This window comes from Elephantulus edwardii, unplaced genomic scaffold, assembly GCF_000299155.1.
Source record: "Elephantulus edwardii isolate Elephantulus edwardi_28Jun2011 unplaced genomic scaffold, EleEdw1.0 scaffold00103, whole genome shotgun sequence".
Lineage (NCBI taxonomy): Eukaryota > Metazoa > Chordata > Mammalia > Macroscelidea > Macroscelididae > Elephantulus > Elephantulus edwardii.
The window spans coordinates 3,562,416-3,581,505 of NW_006399853.1; the positions used below are offsets into that span (position 1 = coordinate 3,562,416).

General features: G+C 44.7%; 1 protein-coding gene across 1 annotated transcript in view; it reads right to left on the reverse strand.

Moving 5' to 3' along the window:
• Positions 1 to 19,090, reverse strand: part of MYO5B (myosin VB) — a 224,013-nt gene that overhangs the window by 129,295 nt on the left and 75,628 nt on the right. The window contains exons 10-13 of the mRNA XM_006891707.1: positions 15,955 to 16,036; positions 15,288 to 15,428; positions 9,479 to 9,601; positions 7,897 to 7,980 (exon numbers count right to left, since the gene is read on the reverse strand). Coding sequence (XP_006891769.1) covers positions 7,897 to 7,980; positions 9,479 to 9,601; positions 15,288 to 15,428; positions 15,955 to 16,036 — 430 coding nt within the window. The remainder of the gene's footprint in view (positions 1 to 7,896; positions 7,981 to 9,478; positions 9,602 to 15,287; positions 15,429 to 15,954; positions 16,037 to 19,090) is intronic.

Consider the following 19,090-nt stretch of genomic DNA (forward strand, 5'->3'; position numbering starts at 1 on the left):
TATGCGTTCCATTTCTTTCTTAACAATTTCTAATTTTCCTTCATTCATGGCTCTCACATTCCATGTACCAATCACTAGGGTCTGCTTACAGCTGTTCCTCCTCCCTTGTGTTTCCATACTTGATAGTTTTACCTAGGTTGCCCTTTTTGTTAATCTGCGTGTGTCATACCCATAAATAAAAGAGAAAAAAAATTCCTGCAATTATAATTTTTTTTCAAATTTTACACTGGTTTACCTGTAAAGTTTGTAGTGGGATTGTAAAATGGTACAACCATTCTGGAAGGCAGTTTGGTGTTACCTCAAAAAGCTGAACAAAGAAATTCCATATGACCGAGCTATTCCACTACTTGGAATATATACCCTGAGAATATGAGAACGGAGGCACAAACTGATATTTGTACACCAATGGTCATAGCAGCATTATTCACCATCACATGAACATGGAAACAGCCCAAATGTCCAACCACAAATGAACGGACTGAGAAATTATGGCACCTTCACACAGCGGAATACTATGCAGCACACAGGAGCAATGATTTTGTAAATTACTACTTAACTTGGGAGGGACTGGAGAGCATTATGCTGAGTGAAATCAGTCCTACAAGATTAAATATTGTATAAAACCATTATTTTAGAATGAATATAAGGATCTAAGAGGGGTGGGAGGGGTGAGAGCAGAGGGATGTGCATATGCAGAGGGAGGGGAGAAAATAAACATCAGGTTGTACAATTTGATGAGTGAGGGGGGTGAGGAGAATTGAAAGAATTTGTTTGAATTTGTATTTGAATTTTATAAATAAACTAGTAGAAAAAATAAAAACGAAAGTAAGAATAAAGATAAAATTATAATAACGGATACTTGTAAAATTCTCAAAAAAACCCAAACTAACAACCCTGAGAGGATAAAATATCTACATCCTCTAGTATTTAAAATATATATGTTTATATTAATAATTTTGAGTCATGTTTTTAAGTAGTGTTTCTTTGCTTTGCCTCTATTCATAGCTCTCTGATAGCTGAGAATATAATTGGCTACATTATAACCTCTTAAGCAGTGTAGTTACTTTCTCATTAACACCGTTTTATTTCCCTGCTCTCAGCTAGAGTTCTTCAAACATCTCTTTTGCTGATAAGTGTTTAAGAAAGAGTCTTCCATCTCACGGTACTTCATTAACAACAACAATTTGCAAATTTTTAAACAGGGATGACACACAAAATGAAAAGGCAACTCAACTATGAGATATCATCTCACCCCAGTCAGAATAGCAAAGTTTAACAGAACAGCAAGCAACAAATGCTGGTGAGATTTTGGAGAAACTGGAAACCTTATTCATTGTTCGTAGGAGTGTAAAATGGTGTAACCACTATGGAAGGCAGTGTGCCGCTTTCTCAAAAAGTTGCAAATAGAGATACCATTTGACCCAGCAATTCCACTACTGGCAATATACCCCAAAGAGACCATAACTGACATCCAAGCAGATATATGCACACCCATGTTTAAATCGCAGCTTTGTTCACAACAGCAAGGAGTTGGAAACAACCTAAGTGCCCACCAACAAACGAATGGATAGAGAAGCTGTGGTATAGTCACACAATGGAATACTACGCTGCATTGAAAACCAAGGAACTCGGGGGCTCTGGTGGCCTAGTGGCAAGAAGGTGCATTGCAATCCCAGAGGTACGGGGTTCAAATCCACCAGATGCTCTGCCGGAGAAGGAGGGGCAATCTCCTCCTGTACCAGTCAGATCTAATTTGACAGTACACATACAAAAAATAATAAAATAAAAAAAAAGAAAACCAAGGAACTCATGAAATATTACTCAAAATGGGTGACCTTCGAGGACATTATGCTGAGTGAAATATCTCAATCACAAAAAGACAAATACTACATAGGGCCACTGTTGTAGAATGGGACTGACATCAGGGTTGGGTAAGACTGAGGAAAAACTGGATAAATTATGTATACTGCATTGAAACAGATGAGGGAGAGAACAGTTTAAGAGCGATATATGATAGGGTGTTATGGTTATCATAAGAGTCCAGAATGAAGGTTGCATAGTGGAGTGTACTGCGGTGGGGGGGTGGGTATACCAATGAAGGAATTTTTCTTTTACTTTTCAAAGAGAGAAGCGAACTGGGTGGGGAAGAGGTGGGCAGGGAGAAAAGTGTAACAATGAATGAATGGAAATCCAAAATCTCTGTAAATGTTCATTAAAATTAATAAAACAAAATAAAAAAGATGAAAAGGCAACTCTAGGTAACCCACAAAATAAAGATCCTGAACGTCAGATTATGAATTTGCAAACACAATTTGAGAATAAGCTACGCGGCACAGTCCACGGCATGTCACGCACGTCAAGGCTGAGCATCTGGGACAATCAGAATCCACCAGCGGCTCCAAAGGAGAAGGGTGGCCAGCCTCCTCCTGTGAAGGGTTACGGGCTCAGGAAACCGATGGTGGGTCACTATGAGCTGGAACTGACTCGGGGGCAGGGAGTTTTGAATTTGATTGACATTTGATGTACACGCTCTTTGTACGGAAGTTCATGATGAATCGGAAGTGATTTGATGGTGGCTGAGAGTTTTTGAGTGTTTTCCTAAAAGAAGACCTGGTGGCCAGTTGAGCCGTTTAGGGACTAATGGGAAGATTGGCAACTTAAACTGCCCCCTCAGCCTCTCTGTGGGAGAAAGATCTGGTGATCAATCCTGGAAAGGTCACAGCCCAGAACGCCCTATGGGGCGGCAGGTCTCCTCTGAGTCACCACTGAGAGCAATTCGATGGCACCCAACAATGACAACGCAATAAAAACTAGTGGCAAATTAAGACTTAACCCTATGATACAAGATCACACATCTTTTAGGTCTTTATCTTTCTACCTTTAGCATGGATTTAGAAAGATAAACCTCACTGGATTACTGTGATAATGAAAAAAAATATACATAATTATCCTTACTTTTTGAAAGTTTGCATTTGATCAAACTTTGCTTTGATGAAAGACATTAGTACCTGTTTTCTTTAACAGAAAGACATTCAGAGACAACTTTCACTTCAATGGGAAAAAGAAAGCAAAGCCGTCTTGGCTTTATAGAGAGGAGTTTAAGAGCCAGCACATCTTCCAGAATAAAAACCGGTGTCCCAAGCTCCTTCTCTGTGAATGCCGCCCAGCTCTTCAGCATCAAACTGTCACAGCTTTAAAGAAATGTGTCTGGGAACACTGTGTGTTAGTGTTATTTTCATTTTTGTGCACGGCATGATTTGGTAGGTTATTTTTTGAGTTGTAACATTAAAAACAAATTTCCCACGCATATCAATGGTAATTGCTTCTTCATTTCAACGCCACCTCAGTGGCCTAGGAAAGATTTCAAAAGAACGTGCAACTTTCAGATTGCAGGGGAAATCTGTATAGACTCCTTAAGTAACAGGCTTTAAAAATGCTCACCCGACAGATGCTTCCAGAAATGTCCATCTGCCCAAATGATTTACAGTACATTTGGAACCACTCTCTGATTTGTAGCTGGCAATCTGTGGAGAGCCCATCTGTGGGCACAGAACAACCCAGTATCAATCTTTGCCTTTTCCTCTCTGGCACATCTGAAAGGGACTGGAATGGGTCCAGGGGTCGTGTCCCCGGTCCTCCTCCTGCTGGGGCCCAGCACCCCTAGGAGCCCTTCCTGGTTGACTTATGAGTGCTTGTGGCCACCAGTCCAGCTTCTCATGGAGGTTACTAGGACTTCAGAATAGGTGGTTGACAACAAGGTTATTGGTGTTTAGAAACAGCATTTAATAAAAGAAAGGGCTGGATTTGTGGTGGATGAATTGGAAAGAGAAAAAGGGTACTGGCTGCCATTCAACAGTTGGTGGAAAATCGACTTCACCCTCTGAATTACCTGTGGTGGTTGTTTAGTGCTGTTGAGTACAGTCCGGCTTGCAGTGACCTATGGACAATGGTCTAAACGCTGACCTATCCCACCCCATCCTCCGTGTCTCTGACACGAACCCTTTGCTGCAGTCTGTCATTGTGTTAATCTGTCTCGGGGAGGGTCTTCCTCTCTTCCACAGACCCTCCGCCTTTCCAAGCATGATGGTCCTTCTTCAAAGAACGACCCCCTCTAACAACATGCCCAAAGTACGTAAGATGAAACACTGCCATCCTTGCCTCTCAGAAGCACTCTGGTTACACCTTCTCCAAGACATAGCTGCTGGTTCTGTGGTAGTCTATGTGATAGTCAGCACTCTTCTCCAACATCACAACTCACAGTTCTTCGGTCATCCGTATTCATTGTCTAGCTCTCAGATGTATAGTAGCGTCTGCTAACTCGTAAATTAGGTGCTCTGGTGGCATCGTGTATATTGCGTGTTGAGCTGCTAAACCAGTCGAGGGCGTATCACCAGTGGTCTGAATCCACAAGAGGCTCCAAGGGAGAAATATGCGCAGTTTCCTCCCATCCAGACTCACAGCATTAGAAACCCGATGGAGGGCCCTATGAGACAGAGTTAACTCAGCAGTGGTGAGATTTGAGCTTTTCCAACCTTTGATGTACGCAGTCTTTGAACCATTCATTCCAATTCAAAAAACGTACCTGGCAAAAACTTGTCCAAGTAAACAATACTATATGTAAAAGGAATTAACTGGAACATCATTGAATTAGCAAAGTGCCAGTAGCTTCTACTTTGTTTTGATGTTTATGAAATGAGGTCGATATGTATTCCTGCAATAAGATGTCCAAGATATAATGGTAAATGCAAAATTAAATTAGGGGAGAAGCTATTCCAGTCTTAAAATGCTGTCCCAGTAGACTTATAAGTACAGAATGGGAATTCATGGGAAAGTGGGGCAAAGAGTGGCGAAGAGGACTTTGACTTTATTTTATATAGTTCTAGGCTATTTGAATTTTCATGAGCCTGCATTTCATTTTTAATAAAGACCCAACACTGTCAATCTGAACTCCATCCCTCTGTGCAGAGGCATTAACCAAGCAGGCCTGAGCCTGCTGTCCTCACAGAAGCTTGCTTACAAAGCTGACCCTTGGCTGCTGTCTGGGAACTCGGGTCTCAGGAGAGTTCTCTGACAAGAATGGTTTACTCTGTGTAAGTTGCTTGTGCCTGTGCTGAGCGTCCAATTTCCTTCTGGAGGTCTAGACAGTACGTGCTAGGCAGAAGACACCTACATACATCAACAACCTCCAATAAAAACCCTGGACACCGAGCTCATGGGAGCTTTTCCAAGTAGATACTGCCTTATGCACGTTGGTATACTTGTTGTTGGGGGAATTAAGAGCACAGAGCATGAGTGACTGAAAAGGGAAAGGATGCTGGAAATGTAGGTGGGTGAGCAACGCCACTTCCTATAGACTATGTCACCAGAACTCCCTGTCTACTTGTTAGACCACAATATTGTGTAAACTTAACTTTTATATGCACTGTTATGTACTGTTGAGTGAGAACCAACTCAGCTGATCCTCCACTGGGTTTTCAGTCAGCAAATCACATGGGAGGAAACGGCTCCTCTTTCTCCCATGGTGGATTTGAACTGCCTGCCTTGGGTTTGGCAGCACAACTCCTTCCCACTAAGCTACCCATCCTTCTCTCGTGGAGCGGCTGGTGGATTCTAACTGTGAGCCTTCGGGATTGTGACACAGCTTCTTACCACTAGGTCACAACCATTAGGTCCAAAGCAAACACTCTCGCCCCCTGATTCAGCTCTGACAAGGACATGGTCAGAGTTCATGAATTTACTTTATCTTCCAGGTAAATTTCCTGCCCATCCAGCTAAATGAATACAGACAGACTAGGCAGCCCTTGGGTACCAGGCATTTTCAATAATCATAAAGGACTAAGTGCTAAGCCCTGGTGCTCTTCGCGTATTTGCGCTATTTGGAAGTCTGTTGGGCAAATCTTACCAACAAACTATCAATAGACTCATTGCTGTCAAGTTGGAACTGACTCATCTTTGACCATCAAGCAGGTTTTTACAGATGGTGAATTGGACAGGAGCTGATTGTCCAGCCTTTTCCTGCAGAAATGCTGGTTGGTTCGAACTGTCAGAGAGGGACCACCTTTGGGCTAGCAGTTCAGCTTCCCAGGGATTATGTCATCAGAGCTCCCCTCAAAAGCCGTAAGGACAGAGGGACACATGCCTGAGACCTGGTGTTTGCTTTTCATTCCAGCTGTCAATGGAAGGCTGACAGCAGAGGTCTGGGAAACAGAATCAAGCTCTGTGTGGACTTCATGGATCCTGAACTCGGTGGGCTTCAGAGCGGCAGAGCGACGGTTGTGTGCCAGCAGTGACAGCACGGTCATGGCCGCTTCAAGTGAACCTGAGGGCCAGCAGCCCTGTTACTATGTCTCATCTCAAGTTCCCTCTGGGTCATTGCCAGACCAACAGGCTGTCCCAGACCCCCTAGCACTCTAAGGTGACATGGACTTCACAGAACGAGAACATATTCCCAGGTGTTTGCTGTTCCCCTCTCACTTAGATATCCTCTCCCACTCTTATTTAAAAAGAAAAATAAAAATTAACACCTCTTATTAACCACCATTGCCTAGAATTGGAACCTTGGGAAACTGAAGTTAATCTTGTGTTGAACTCCAAAACAGTATTCACATTCACGCAGAGCAACTATGCCTCACCAACAATGAATTCTCTTATGTCCCAGCAACCGTGGAGAGGACAGCGGGCAGGGGTGTCCCCAGGGTGTCCCACCTGCTGGTACCAACTTCAGTCCTCCTTAAAAGCCCTTGCTTTAGGGCCAGGTGATTTAACAGGCTGACTCGACTCTAAGTCCTTGGTCCATTTTGCTGGGTGAATTTTCTCCATTTCATTATCGCACCCTATTGCATTTATCTAGAGCTTATCACAAAGAGAAATTAATCTGCCACCTCTCCAGCGTTATCAGGGCCCTGCAGTGAGCACACTACTGTGTGTCCTAGCAAAAAGATCCCTAAATCCTGGAAAGTTCGTTTCTGGGGTCCCTCTGCAGGGTTAATGTGAGCAAGAGCACCTACACTCACGTTTCAGCATATTCCTTCTCACATCTCAGGAACTCGCTGGGGGCTGTGTTGCTCCGTCTGGCTGAGCCTCTATCCCTACTCCTCTTTTCCTCTTAGTTACTTGTGTGCATACTTACTTATTACTCACATTCTCTTAAAATGAAACCGTCTAGAGAGCAGAGTCTGTCTCACTCATCTTGATGTGATACTCAATGTGCAGGGAAGAATCTCACAAGGTGAGTTCTTAATAAATATTTGCTTATGTAAATCAGTGCTTTGCTTCCTCTACCTATACAATGGACCCAATATTTGCTATCATTTTGTTCTGCTCACGAGAAGGAAATACCAAGATTTTGGATGCAGGAGAAATTAAGATTCGAAAGCAGAATGTAAGTGTGCCTTCAATTCAACCTTCTACTTCATTTTCCTAAAGTTTTAGCTCTTTGAGTGGTTCTACAGACTTAGAGAGAGAAATTAATTAAATGCACTGGCGCCAGGATTTGAGGAGGTTTAAGCAATTTTGCACCTGTCGCAGATGGAAGAGCCATGACTTAATGAGTATCAGTGACGTTTTTATCATGACACTTACTGTTGTCTCTCCTCCAAATTGTCCCCTACCTTCGAGAAGCTGGCATCTTTCTCAGCTGCTTCACTCCTACCTGTGGTCTTTTATCCGAATCAAATGTTTTCAGACAGCAATCACACACATTCACAGACACACACACACTCTCACACACTCACATACACACATACTTACTTTTTCTCTCCCTCTCCCCTCCCTCCCCCTCTTGATCTCCCCTTGGCCAATACCCTTGCTTCTTCCTGTGTACACTGTAACCTACACCACCAACCTCCCCCCCCCCTACATTTTTGCTCTATTTCTCCATTTTCAGATGCTCTTTACCTTGCTGGCCTTCAGGATGTTGATCTGTTCTTCATACACTGTGTCTCTGTTTTTCTCCAGAAAACCATCTGAATGGTATTCCACCTGGCGTTGTACCAATGGCAAAGAAAAACAGCAGTGAGGACTTTAACCAGACCAGGTTCCTTCAGGACCGTCCCAAGTTCATGATTAATTCCATTAAAGCTCTACAGAGTGTTTTCCAAGACGTTGTCAGTTGGTGGAAAATCCACAGATTTCCTATTTAAGCAACTCTATGCGATTAGGATTTACACAGAGGGCACCGAGCATTTATTTTCTGGGGGGGGGGGAATTCATAAAGATGTTCCCCTGAGATGGCCTTTAATAAAAGGCTCCCCCAGAGCGCTGGAAATGCAGCTTTTCAGCCACACTCAGGATATTCTGAATCACAATCTGCATGTTAACAAGACCCTTTGTGCCTTGTGCTGTTGTTGTGCACCATCGAGTCAGAACTGACCTACAGCTGACCCTCTGGCGGGTTTTCAGAGAAAATGAATAGCACAGGAGGAGACTGCCCATCCTTCTTCTGTGGAGTAGCTGGTGGATTTGAACTTTGTGCCTTACATGCACTGAAATTTGAGAAGCCTTAAGCCAATATATACCAAATAAAAATGTGTTTTTGAAAATCTCTGTAACAATGTTACAATCTGTGTAACAAATGCATATCAAATAGAAATCCATTTAGAACAATTTACATGGTGTAAAAGAATTTTTAATTTTTAATTGAACTAGGAGAAAGGATGAAAGTTATACAAGTGTTCAGGTCTTTCATTCACAGGGTCGCTATGAGTCATCTATGACGCGACACAGTTAACAACAAGGAAAAGATTAACCCAAAGAAGATTAACCTCATTCCATGCAATAACTTAAACCATGTTCAAGAAGTTGTCCTCTCAACGCAAAGGCAGGTGTTCTGAATCCACCACTTGTTCCACGGGAGAAAGAAGAGCCATCTCCTGCCGTATGATTTACAGCCTCTGGAAGGATCTGATCCTCTGGAGGGTCAGTTATGAGTCAGTTCTAACTTGACGGCAAGGAGCTGTCTTTCAAGCTCCATTACGGTTGAATCTTAACTTGTATGACTCGCTGCTCTGTTCCCAGGAGGAGACGGTGAGTGGTACAGACGGTTAAGCCTTCAAGTACCAGCTGAAGGGATGGGAACTCACAGTGCTGGCTAACAGGGCGTCAGGAGACAGATCTGGAATGACTTCCCAAAGTCACAGCTTTGGAAACCCCATGGAGCAGTTCTATGTGGCAGATATGGGGTCACTGTGAGTCACGACTGATTTGATGGCAGCTAACAACCACAACATATTTCCAGGAGTGTGACCCTCAATTCAAATTTGCTAATCCCATGACTGGAAGACACCTGTGGCATAAGTCATGGAATAACAGCGTGAGGTCGAGCAGGGTGGGTCAAAGGGACAAAACGAGAACTCAGCCAGGAGGCTCAGAGCCCTGAACCGAATTAGGATGGCTCCACGTCGGCCGGGAAGTCTCGTGAAGCTGAGCCTGCCCAAAGCAGAATCAGCAGCACGTCAGGAATGACCAAGTGGCGACTCACCTTGTCTGCGAAGTGGATGACAATGAAGGATGTGTTGGACATGCGGGGTTTCTGGAAGTGCTGGCTGCTGGAGTGCCGGTCGTAGAGTTTCTGAGCCCAGTTCTGGTCAGTGCCCTTGGGGACCTGCAGAACCACAGACCAGGCACTTTGTTAAGAGGGGAAAGGGAATGAAGAGTCAGGGCAGAGGCGCGAAGTCTGTCCATAGGTGACCTCATGAGGCTGAGTTCAGTATTTCAGAGCCCACACTCAAACCTGACTATTAAAAGAATCATTCCACTGTCGATGTTTAGAACCACACATGGGTCCCTTGGTGGAGTGTGCTGAAAAGACCCAGAATTTGTAAACTGGAAGATGTTGCAAGTGTTAGGAGAGATCGGAGGTGGAGGTCAAGGTCACAGACATAACCACAGAACAAATGGGAAGAGAACACTGCTTCTTTCAGTTAGTCCAGGAATGCCAGTGCCAAGAACAAGCCACATCCATTTCCCACGGCAAGTTTCTGTCCCCTCGGGCTCTCTCCCACCTCAGCAAAGCCCATTTTCCTTAAGCTCATCTGAACAGCTTAGACTGTCCAGTTGGGACTGAAGTAATCTAAACTGATCATTCTGGTTCTCATGTCTCTCTTGCTCACAACAAACCTCTTAAACAAATACCAATACTGCTTGCCCTTAGTTAATCTGCCATTAGCGGCATTTTCTGGCCACTACAAACTCTCAGCTTGTTGGGTTTGGGGATTCTATCTTAATGGGATTTTTGTTGGTTTGGTTTAGGGTTTTTTCCTACCCTTCAAAGAACCTGAAATTGTCTTCTGGTCACATGTCGGCTCCTCAGTCCGAGTGACCAATCTACATGACAATAATGCTCTGCTCAAATTTAGATTGAGATGTACTGGTTCCATGAGGCTAGCAATTCTGAAAGGCAGTCTCTCTTAATAAGTTTGTGGAAGACTTCAAATGTGAAAAACAGAAGACAGAGCGCTGTGAGCGTCATCAAGACGGTCAAGAATGATGACAACTAACGCTCTGTCGAGGGAGCTGCTCCCTCCTTGACCTCCCCGCTCCACACACCATGGAAAGGACAGGTTCACCCAGTCAGGAATCGCTGTGCTGAGACACTTTATTAGTTTATGGTTTAGAAGCCCTTGTGGCATTGTGCATCAATGTTAGACTACCAACTGAAAAGTCTGGGGCGGGGGGTGTGTTTTCATGTAAGTCCATGAAATTTGAGGCTGTTTGATCCACAGCCTAGGAAACTTGATGGAGTGTGGCCAAGAGTCAGAATCGACTCCGTGGCATTACATATGGGCTGGATTTTGTTTAGCTTTGGCCAATTGGTTCAGATCATACACTTGGATTAGACGAGGCTGAAGGTCACCTTTGCATCAGCCTTTTTTTCTTTTTTTAAAAAGCTTTGCTAAAGTAAATTAATAGCAAAATTTGTCATAAGGAAAATGCTTACACAGTGGAGAAGAGATTTCTCGAATATGTGGAAAGCAAGTGGACTTTTTTCCTTTATTCAATCTGGTGGAACCAGAGTAGAGTGGGGCTAGGTGCTCAGGAAACTCAAGAGGAGAAACTGCTCCATGAAGGAGCTTAGCAATTGCGTTGGGCAGACAAAATAATAAAAAAATCCCTGACTTACTTCAGCACATTTTATATATAGTTTTATATTTGTGTCCAAGTACCCTGTGTTTAGAAACACTAGGCATGGGGCAAGGAGAGGTCTGGCTGGCAGGGTTCACAGGAGGGGAGAGGCCAGGACAGACAGAGCTGGGGCAGAGAGATCTGAAGGACAGGCCCGTAATTGTCCATGAAAGGAAAGCCTCGCCCAGGCCAGCACTGATTTCACAATAGTGAACCTGGATTTCTGTTGGAAGACTCGCCACGTCTATGGACTCACTGAATTATCGAGACGCAATGAGGAAGGACAGCGGCAGCCAGGGTCAAGTATGCGCACAGTCCAGCCCTGGCTCAGTCCCTCCTCATCCCTCTCCCAGACGGAAAACAAGGGCCAGCACCAACCGGCGGAGGAGAAAGCATGCACACCTTGCATTGGGGTCTGGACCATGCCTTCCTTTCACTAGCTCTGCGATGTAGAGCTGAATCAAATGTTTGTTTTCCAAAAGTCTGCACTTCATGCAATGACAGCATGCAATGCAAATGACTTCATGCAAACTTTCACAGCCTCAAAGGAGCATGTCCCGGACCTCGGCCCTGTCCTCATCTAGGTGTGCTGTCCCCTCAGAAGCCTGCTGTCTCAGACCTGCTGTGCCAGACAGATCAAAAAGTAAAAGATCCACAAGCATGCAATGTCCAGAACCGGCAAATCTGGAGGCAGTGACTACAGACTAGTGGTCACTGAAGGCCAGGGGAAGAGCCTGGTGGCCACAGGGGGTTAAACATTGAGCGGCTAACCAAAATGTACGTGGTAGAAAACCATGGAAGAAAAATGAGGGTGTCTGCTTCCATAAAGATTTACAGTCTCAGGAACTTTATGGGGCAATTTGACTCCATCTGTTCAACTCCGTAGAGTTACAATGAATTAGAACAACAGTGGGGTGTAGGTTGTGGGTCTTGGGGCTGGCAATGCGGGTGGAGGAAGTGCCTGGAAATAGGTCTTTTTGGAGATGATGAAAATGTTACAAAAGAGACTGAGCGATGGAGGCATCGATCTATGAAGATACTAAAATCTACTGAACTGTGCACTTCAAATAGGTGAAGTGTACGGTGTGTGATCATATCTCAACAAAGCTGTTAAAAATACATTCAACCTGATTTTATTCTTTGTCATTCAAATAAAATGGGGGGGAACTAGGCAACGGGAGATGCAAGTGCTTAGACATGCTCTTCTCGACATCCTGCAGGATAAACAAACCCAGAGAACAGGGACTTTTGACCAACTTTCTCTTTGGAACCGAGAGCTGAATTGCATTCGGCCGTGCTGGGTCTGAACATCTCTTGGGACCAAAGCTTAGTCCCCAGTGAAACAACTGGCATGAGCTGACTCTCCTGGACCCCATAGCCCATTTCACCACCTTCACTTCTTGTCCCCATCTTCCTGGGCTAGGGCCACCAATGATTACCTCACCAGTCACCTACGCATCACCTTATTCTATCCCATCACTGTTGACCTCTCAAGCCACCATTCCAGAAATCTGTGTCTTTGGCCTCTTCACAGAGCCCCTGTGATTCCCTTCACAGGGAGCCCTCTGACTGGACCCCCAGGTCTCTCTAAGTTGGAGGCTGCTTCTTCTCCCCACTGGACAGCCGTCCCCATTGCCAAGTCCAGACCTTTACTTCTCCATCTATCTGAACAAGATTCTCTTAGCAAAATAATCTCTGTGAACCAAGCCAACGACCCACCCTCTCATTTCTTCCTCAGGATGGCTGCATATGGTCACATAGCAACTCATCATCCCCGCCAAGTCTCGCTGACTTGCTATAACTTAGTCTGGCTGCTCCACAATAAACCCACTCTAAGAGTGGCATCTAATTCCTAAACAACATGCCTCTGGAAACTCTATGAACTTTGATAAATGACAATAGTTATAGTAAGGCTTCAGGCCTTGTGTTCATAGGGTCACTATGAGTCGTACTCGACTTGACAGCAAAAAACAAGAGCCAATCTTAGGATTAAGACATCGTTCCACATCTCCACTGGGAGTCGAACTCATCAGCTCCCACGTCTAATGTATGGTCTTAGATTTGAACAAGAAAATCTAGTTTGGGTTTTGTTATTCCCCCCCCTACCCCCTTCTTATATTTACAGGAGGGAGAAGGATGGGCAATCTCCTCCTCCGTGATTAACTATCTCTGCAAACTCGCTGGAGTGTCAGCTATGGGTCAGTCCTGAGTTAATGACACACAACAACAACAGCTGGGGGTGTAGTCCTGAGGGAGGAGCATCGATAATCCCAAGGTCACACTCTCTGGTGGTCGGAATCCACCAGTGTTTCTGCGGGAGAAAGAGGAGAAATTTCTTCCTACGCAATTTATAGCTTTAGCAAACCCCAGGGAGGGTCAGCTGTATGAGTAATTTTTTTAAACATATATATATATATATATATATATATATATATATAGAGAGAGAGAGAGAGAGAGAGAGAGAGAGAGAGAGGGGGGGGTAGTAATGGGCTCTCTGGTGTCTCCTTTATCTGGTTAAGTCCTTAGCTGATAGCCTAAATAAAGGTCAATGACTTGAACCAGCAACCATTTCCCAGGCGAAAGATCTCCTTCCATAAGGTTTGTAGCGTCAGAAGCCCTAAGGGGCAGTTCGACTCTGTCCCGTGAGGTTGTTATGAGTAAAGACAGACCGCTCACCAGTGATGTTGGTTTTCATTTCTATCTTACTCCATTCTTTGTGAGTTCAGGCCCTGGCACTCCTTAAGGGAGTGCCTCATCTCATCCTTCTTGGGAAAATGGGAGTTGTCGTGCAGGAAATTCCTGCTCTACCATCCGGGAGCTCATCGGCATCCACTGCCATCTTTCCCACTGGAAGGCAGGCTGCTGCTCTGGCCTCATCCCATCCACCCAGGCCTCCTCCCCTCTCCCTCAATTTCCAGCTGCCTCTCCCCTCCACTCCCCCCTTCTTTCCCCTCCCCTCCCCTCTCCTCTCCTTTTACCAGCCAAGCCACCAAAAGGGGTAATTAAAACTTGCCATCTCCACTACCTCCCCTCCTATTCTCACCTGGAAGTACCGAAATTAGGCTGTTGCCCAGACAACGCCCTGGAAACCACCTCTCCTACCCTATGACTTATCCTGAGAGCCTTCAAAACAGAGCCAAAGGCTTTCTCAGGGCAGATAAAGCACCATCCATTCTCTGATGGGCCCCACCCTCCACCCTTACCTCCCACTATCACAGGCCCAGTCTGACTGCTACATAGCCCTCTCTGGGGAGCTTGGCCGTGCTGTGTTCCCATTTCTCTACCACTGTACAGCCTAATGGTAAGACGCAGTGCTGCCAACCCACAGGCAAGCTGTTTGAATCCCCCAGCTCCTTCATGGGAAAAAGATGCACAGTTTCCTCTTGTGGATTTATACCCTCCGAAAACCCACTGAGGGATCAGCTATCAGTTGGTTCCGACTTGACAACACACAACATCAACGCTGCACTGCAAGTTCTTGCTTACTTGCCTCACTTCTTTCCATGATGTGAGGACGATTTAAGAGCAGTCAGTCCATTACTCATCGAGCACGTGGCTTGCTGGATGAATGAATGGCTAAGTGTGAAAAAGCAACCTCATTTCTCTCCATCACAGGCTTCAAAAACCTGCTCACAAAAGTGGTGAATGAGTTGACTTTTGGAGCCACTTTTTACGAAACAGCAGCTCCTTGGTCCTGGTGCAGCGTGCACTCTGCTGGGAGCATATAGGGTGGAAATGTGGGAGGGTGGGAGGTCCCCCACTGGCTCATCCTGGCCAAGTTTTGTACAACACTGTCACCTTTATTAAGAAGATGCATCCTGTGCTCTCCTGTCTCTCCCAAGTTATGTAGTGTTTTTCGAAATCATTGTTACTGAGTGTTGCTTAGTATTCCATCATGTGAATGTAGCACAATTTCTCAGTCCATTCAGTAGTGGCTGAACATTTGGGCTGTTTCCATATTCTTGTAATGGTGAATACCACTGCTATGAACATTGGTATTAAAAAAAAGAAGCAGCAGCATACTAGTAGGCTCTTAGGCACTGGTTCAGCAGAAGAACCTTGGCCGTCAAGGCAACGCGTGCTGGCCTCTCCTATTCAATCCTGCCTTCTCGTGACCCTCACTCCTGCTCTCCGACCAGTGCCGATGATCATATCACCAATCTTACCTTACATTCTTCATCCAGCAGATCCAAGATACCCAGCTTAGCTTCAATGAGGTCGATGCAAGGTTGGTTATCATAAAAGTCAATCAAGGTCCAGGGAATCTGTTCCTTCATGTATTCTTCTTGCTCCAGTTTGAATACATGCTAAAAAGAGAAAGATCAGGATTAGTGAACTACACACATATCTTAAGAGTACCTTCTGCTAAGCTTTCAGGAATAGAAGTACTGGGACACAGAGGAAGAAGTACACTAATCAGAAAAGGTTTGAGCACTAAAATATGGTTATCAACTACAGAAAGCAAACATTCAGGTGACTCTCATTTTCTGTAGGATCCCTCTTGTAGGACATATTCATAATCATTTACACTGTCTTGTCACAATCAATCACAAGAATTCCCTGTATCTGACTACCTGGTGGCTTAAGGACTGTAGAGGCCACGTTCACGTGGGGTCAAAGCCAAGGTGAAGATCATGTGCACCTTCAACACAATCCAATTCAAACCTCCTCCTGAAGGGTAGGGAGCCCTCCCAAAGCAGGATCCTCAGGGAAGCACAGGGAGGAGACAGAGCCCACTGATGCTGGATGGAAAGAAGTGGGCTGGGCAGTCACCCCCCGGGAAGAGATGGGGCTCTCTGTCCCCAACACCCCAGATCTGGAACACCAGCCTACCGAGTTAAACTGCTGCTGGAGCTTTTCGTTAGCGTAGTTGATACAAAACTGCTCAAAGCTGTTTACTTCAAATGTCTCAAACCTGCAGGATGGAAAGACAAGAAGACAAAGTTGAGGAAGACAACCTTCCTTCATGCGGGGATCAATAGGTCATCAGCAAAGGGACCCTTAGCCTCTACTCTCCACCATTTCCTCCTATAACTCCAACCTGAGATTCCCATTTTCTGCTCTGTGCTCAAAGAGACCATTGCAGGGACCAGCACCATAGACAGACCTCTCTCATTAGGAAAGTAAGATCTGCATCTATCTTTATCATGACATAAAAGTACTGGTGACAGAAGCATTTAGAAAACAAAAGCCACTAATGATGCCATCACATACAGTTGCCACTACTTATACTTTGGCAGGCTTCCTTTCAGTGATCTTACATTTTTTTTAAACAAAATTAGAATTACATGTAAAATTCCATCTTCTTATCATTTAACTTTCCACTGCAAGCCACTCCGCATGTCATTGTTTTCAAAGGCACTAGCTCTAAGATTTGCTTTGCCAACAATCATCACATGGATCAGGGCTGCTGTTTGAAGTGGATACTGCACAAGGTGCCCAGGTGAAGAGACAAGCAGGGACTAAAATGCAGCAGGAACCCCCCAGGCACTTGAAGGGGGGTGTCTTTTTCTAGTTTTCAAGAAGGCTCTGTGTTGGCTTGCAGTGGTCCCCGTGTGCATGTATTATAACTAAATCCCTCAGGAAAGGTATTTCAGTTCTTGCTCCAGTTTTTAGCTGTCATTAACAATGTTGTGATAAACACTTTCGTATGTAAATCTTTGAACTCATGATTCTTTCCTTTAGATGCTGCCCTTGAAAGAGAATTACTATGTGGAAAAATAAACGGTTTCTAAAAATGTAGAAGTAAATTAACTTCCAACAAGGTGGAACCAGTGTGTGTTAGGATCATAGTTTCCTAGGGTAGCAGTCTCTTGTTTTTCTCACTGTGGTCAATACCATATTTTCAGAAAATCAACTTTACTGTTATTGCTGTAACAAGCCACTGAGGGAAACCAATTCACAGCCGACTCTAGTGCATCTGAGAGGCTGTAAACTGCACGGAAGGGGATTGCTCTCTTCCTCCTTCAGAGAAGACAGTGGATTCAAACTGACTGCCTTTGGGTTAGCAATGCAATTCCTCACACACTAGGCCACCAGAATTCCTCCTCTGCTCTGTTTACAGATAATAAAATGCACCAATTTTAAGTGTCGTATTTCTGTGAATTTTGGCTAAATTTTATACTACATACGGCAATGAGCACAGAACATTCCCGCCACCTCACAAGGCTCTCCTGTGATCCATTCAGGTAATCTCCGCTCATAATTCACTGAGGGAATGAGTGTGTCACAGCGCTTCAGTCAACACTGTGGCTCACTTAAAAAGGAATTTTTTTATTTACTAGAGTATAACAATAGATGTTTGTTTTGTTTCACCTTTAAATTCAATCATAAGTTCAGAGTTCAGCATTTGTCTGTAAGTCACCATGACATCTCTGTACTTTTAGAATTGTCTGTCTGAGATTGCTGGTAAAATATTCATTGTGTCTTAATCTTATACATTTACTTGTCTGCATTATTGGTACTTTAGAATATCAAAACTCATTCGTTACTCAATTCAAATTTCTGCAACGCAGCTAACGCACGGTGTGCACGTGCAGCGTGGGTGAGGGTAGCAGGCAGAAGCAGGGTCCTCACATGTGAAATGTGGGACTATGAGACATGGTACAGCAGTGGGAGGCAGAGACTCTGCACAGAGGGCTCGACACTATGCTGAGGGTTTGATTTTACCAGGGAGTGTGTAAAAGATTTTGAAATGAAGAAATAGCATAAGCAGATTTGCATCTCTGAATTGGCAGGAAAGTGGAGAAAAGTTGTGATCTGGGATGAGGCAGGTAAGACTGAAAGCAGGAAGTCAAATCAGGCAGTGATGAGGCAGACATGGATGGCACAGCTGGACGTCAACGGGTACTGGTGACCTCGGCAAGAGCTAATCAAGGCCTGTCTTGAGCTAGTGGGGGCCAAGGAATGGAAGATTCTCAAGACATACAGGAGGGTGGAAGTGAAAGGGTTTCCAATGACCAGCAGTGTGCAAGGCACATTTAGTTGGAAACCTAGATGGATGCATTTCAGTTGGAATGTTATCTGCGAACATCACAAGAGCCTTAGTTTAGCCACAAGCAGGTGGGGCTGCCATGTACACTGAGCAATGGCATCAGGCTGAGGGTGGGAGGAGGAGCAGAAATCTAGTAGCAAGAGGTACATGACAGCGGAGGAGGCAGTGACCTTGATAATGAGGCTCTCACTGAGGGGCCACGAGTGTCCCAGGAATAGTCTCCTCATTTAACGCCCACTACAGATCCAAATTATGATCTGGCCTATCTGACAGCTGAACAAATTAAAGCGAGATTAAGAAATTAATCTGATTACTGAATCCACTCACTTAATTCAACGGAGAGCAGAAGCTTGACAAAGGAGGCCGAGGCAGCTGAGGGGCGGGCAGTGCACAAGGGAGGGAACTTCCCTGCAGTGGTCTCTGAGGACATGGAAAGTGGGAGAGGAGCTGGGGGTATCCCTAGCTCCACCCTTCTGTTCTTGAATGTGGACAAATGACTTTCTTAGTCTACTATAAAATGCGCTGCGGCCTTCCAAATGGATTGTTAGCTGCTGTCAAGCGGCTTCCACTAATGGCAACCTTATATACGAAGAACGAAATGTCTCCTGTTCCACTTTCTTGATCATTGCTAAGTGTGTTCAATGTTGTAGCTACTGAGTCAATCCATCTCCTTGAGGATTCTGTAATTTTTTTCTCTCTGCTTTGTTAAATAAATATAATGCCTAATAGATTCTATCTATCTGTGTTTCATTGATTATGCAAAGGCGTTTGACTGTGTGGATCATAACAAACTGTGCCTGATGCTGAGAAGAATGGGAATCCCAGAACATTTAATCGTGCTGATGTGAAACCTATACTTGGACCAAGAGGCAGTTGTCAGAACGGAGCAAAGTAACACTGCACGGTTCAAAATTGGGAAGGGTGTATGCCAGGGATGTGTCCTGTCTCCATACCTTTTCAACCTGTATGCAGAGC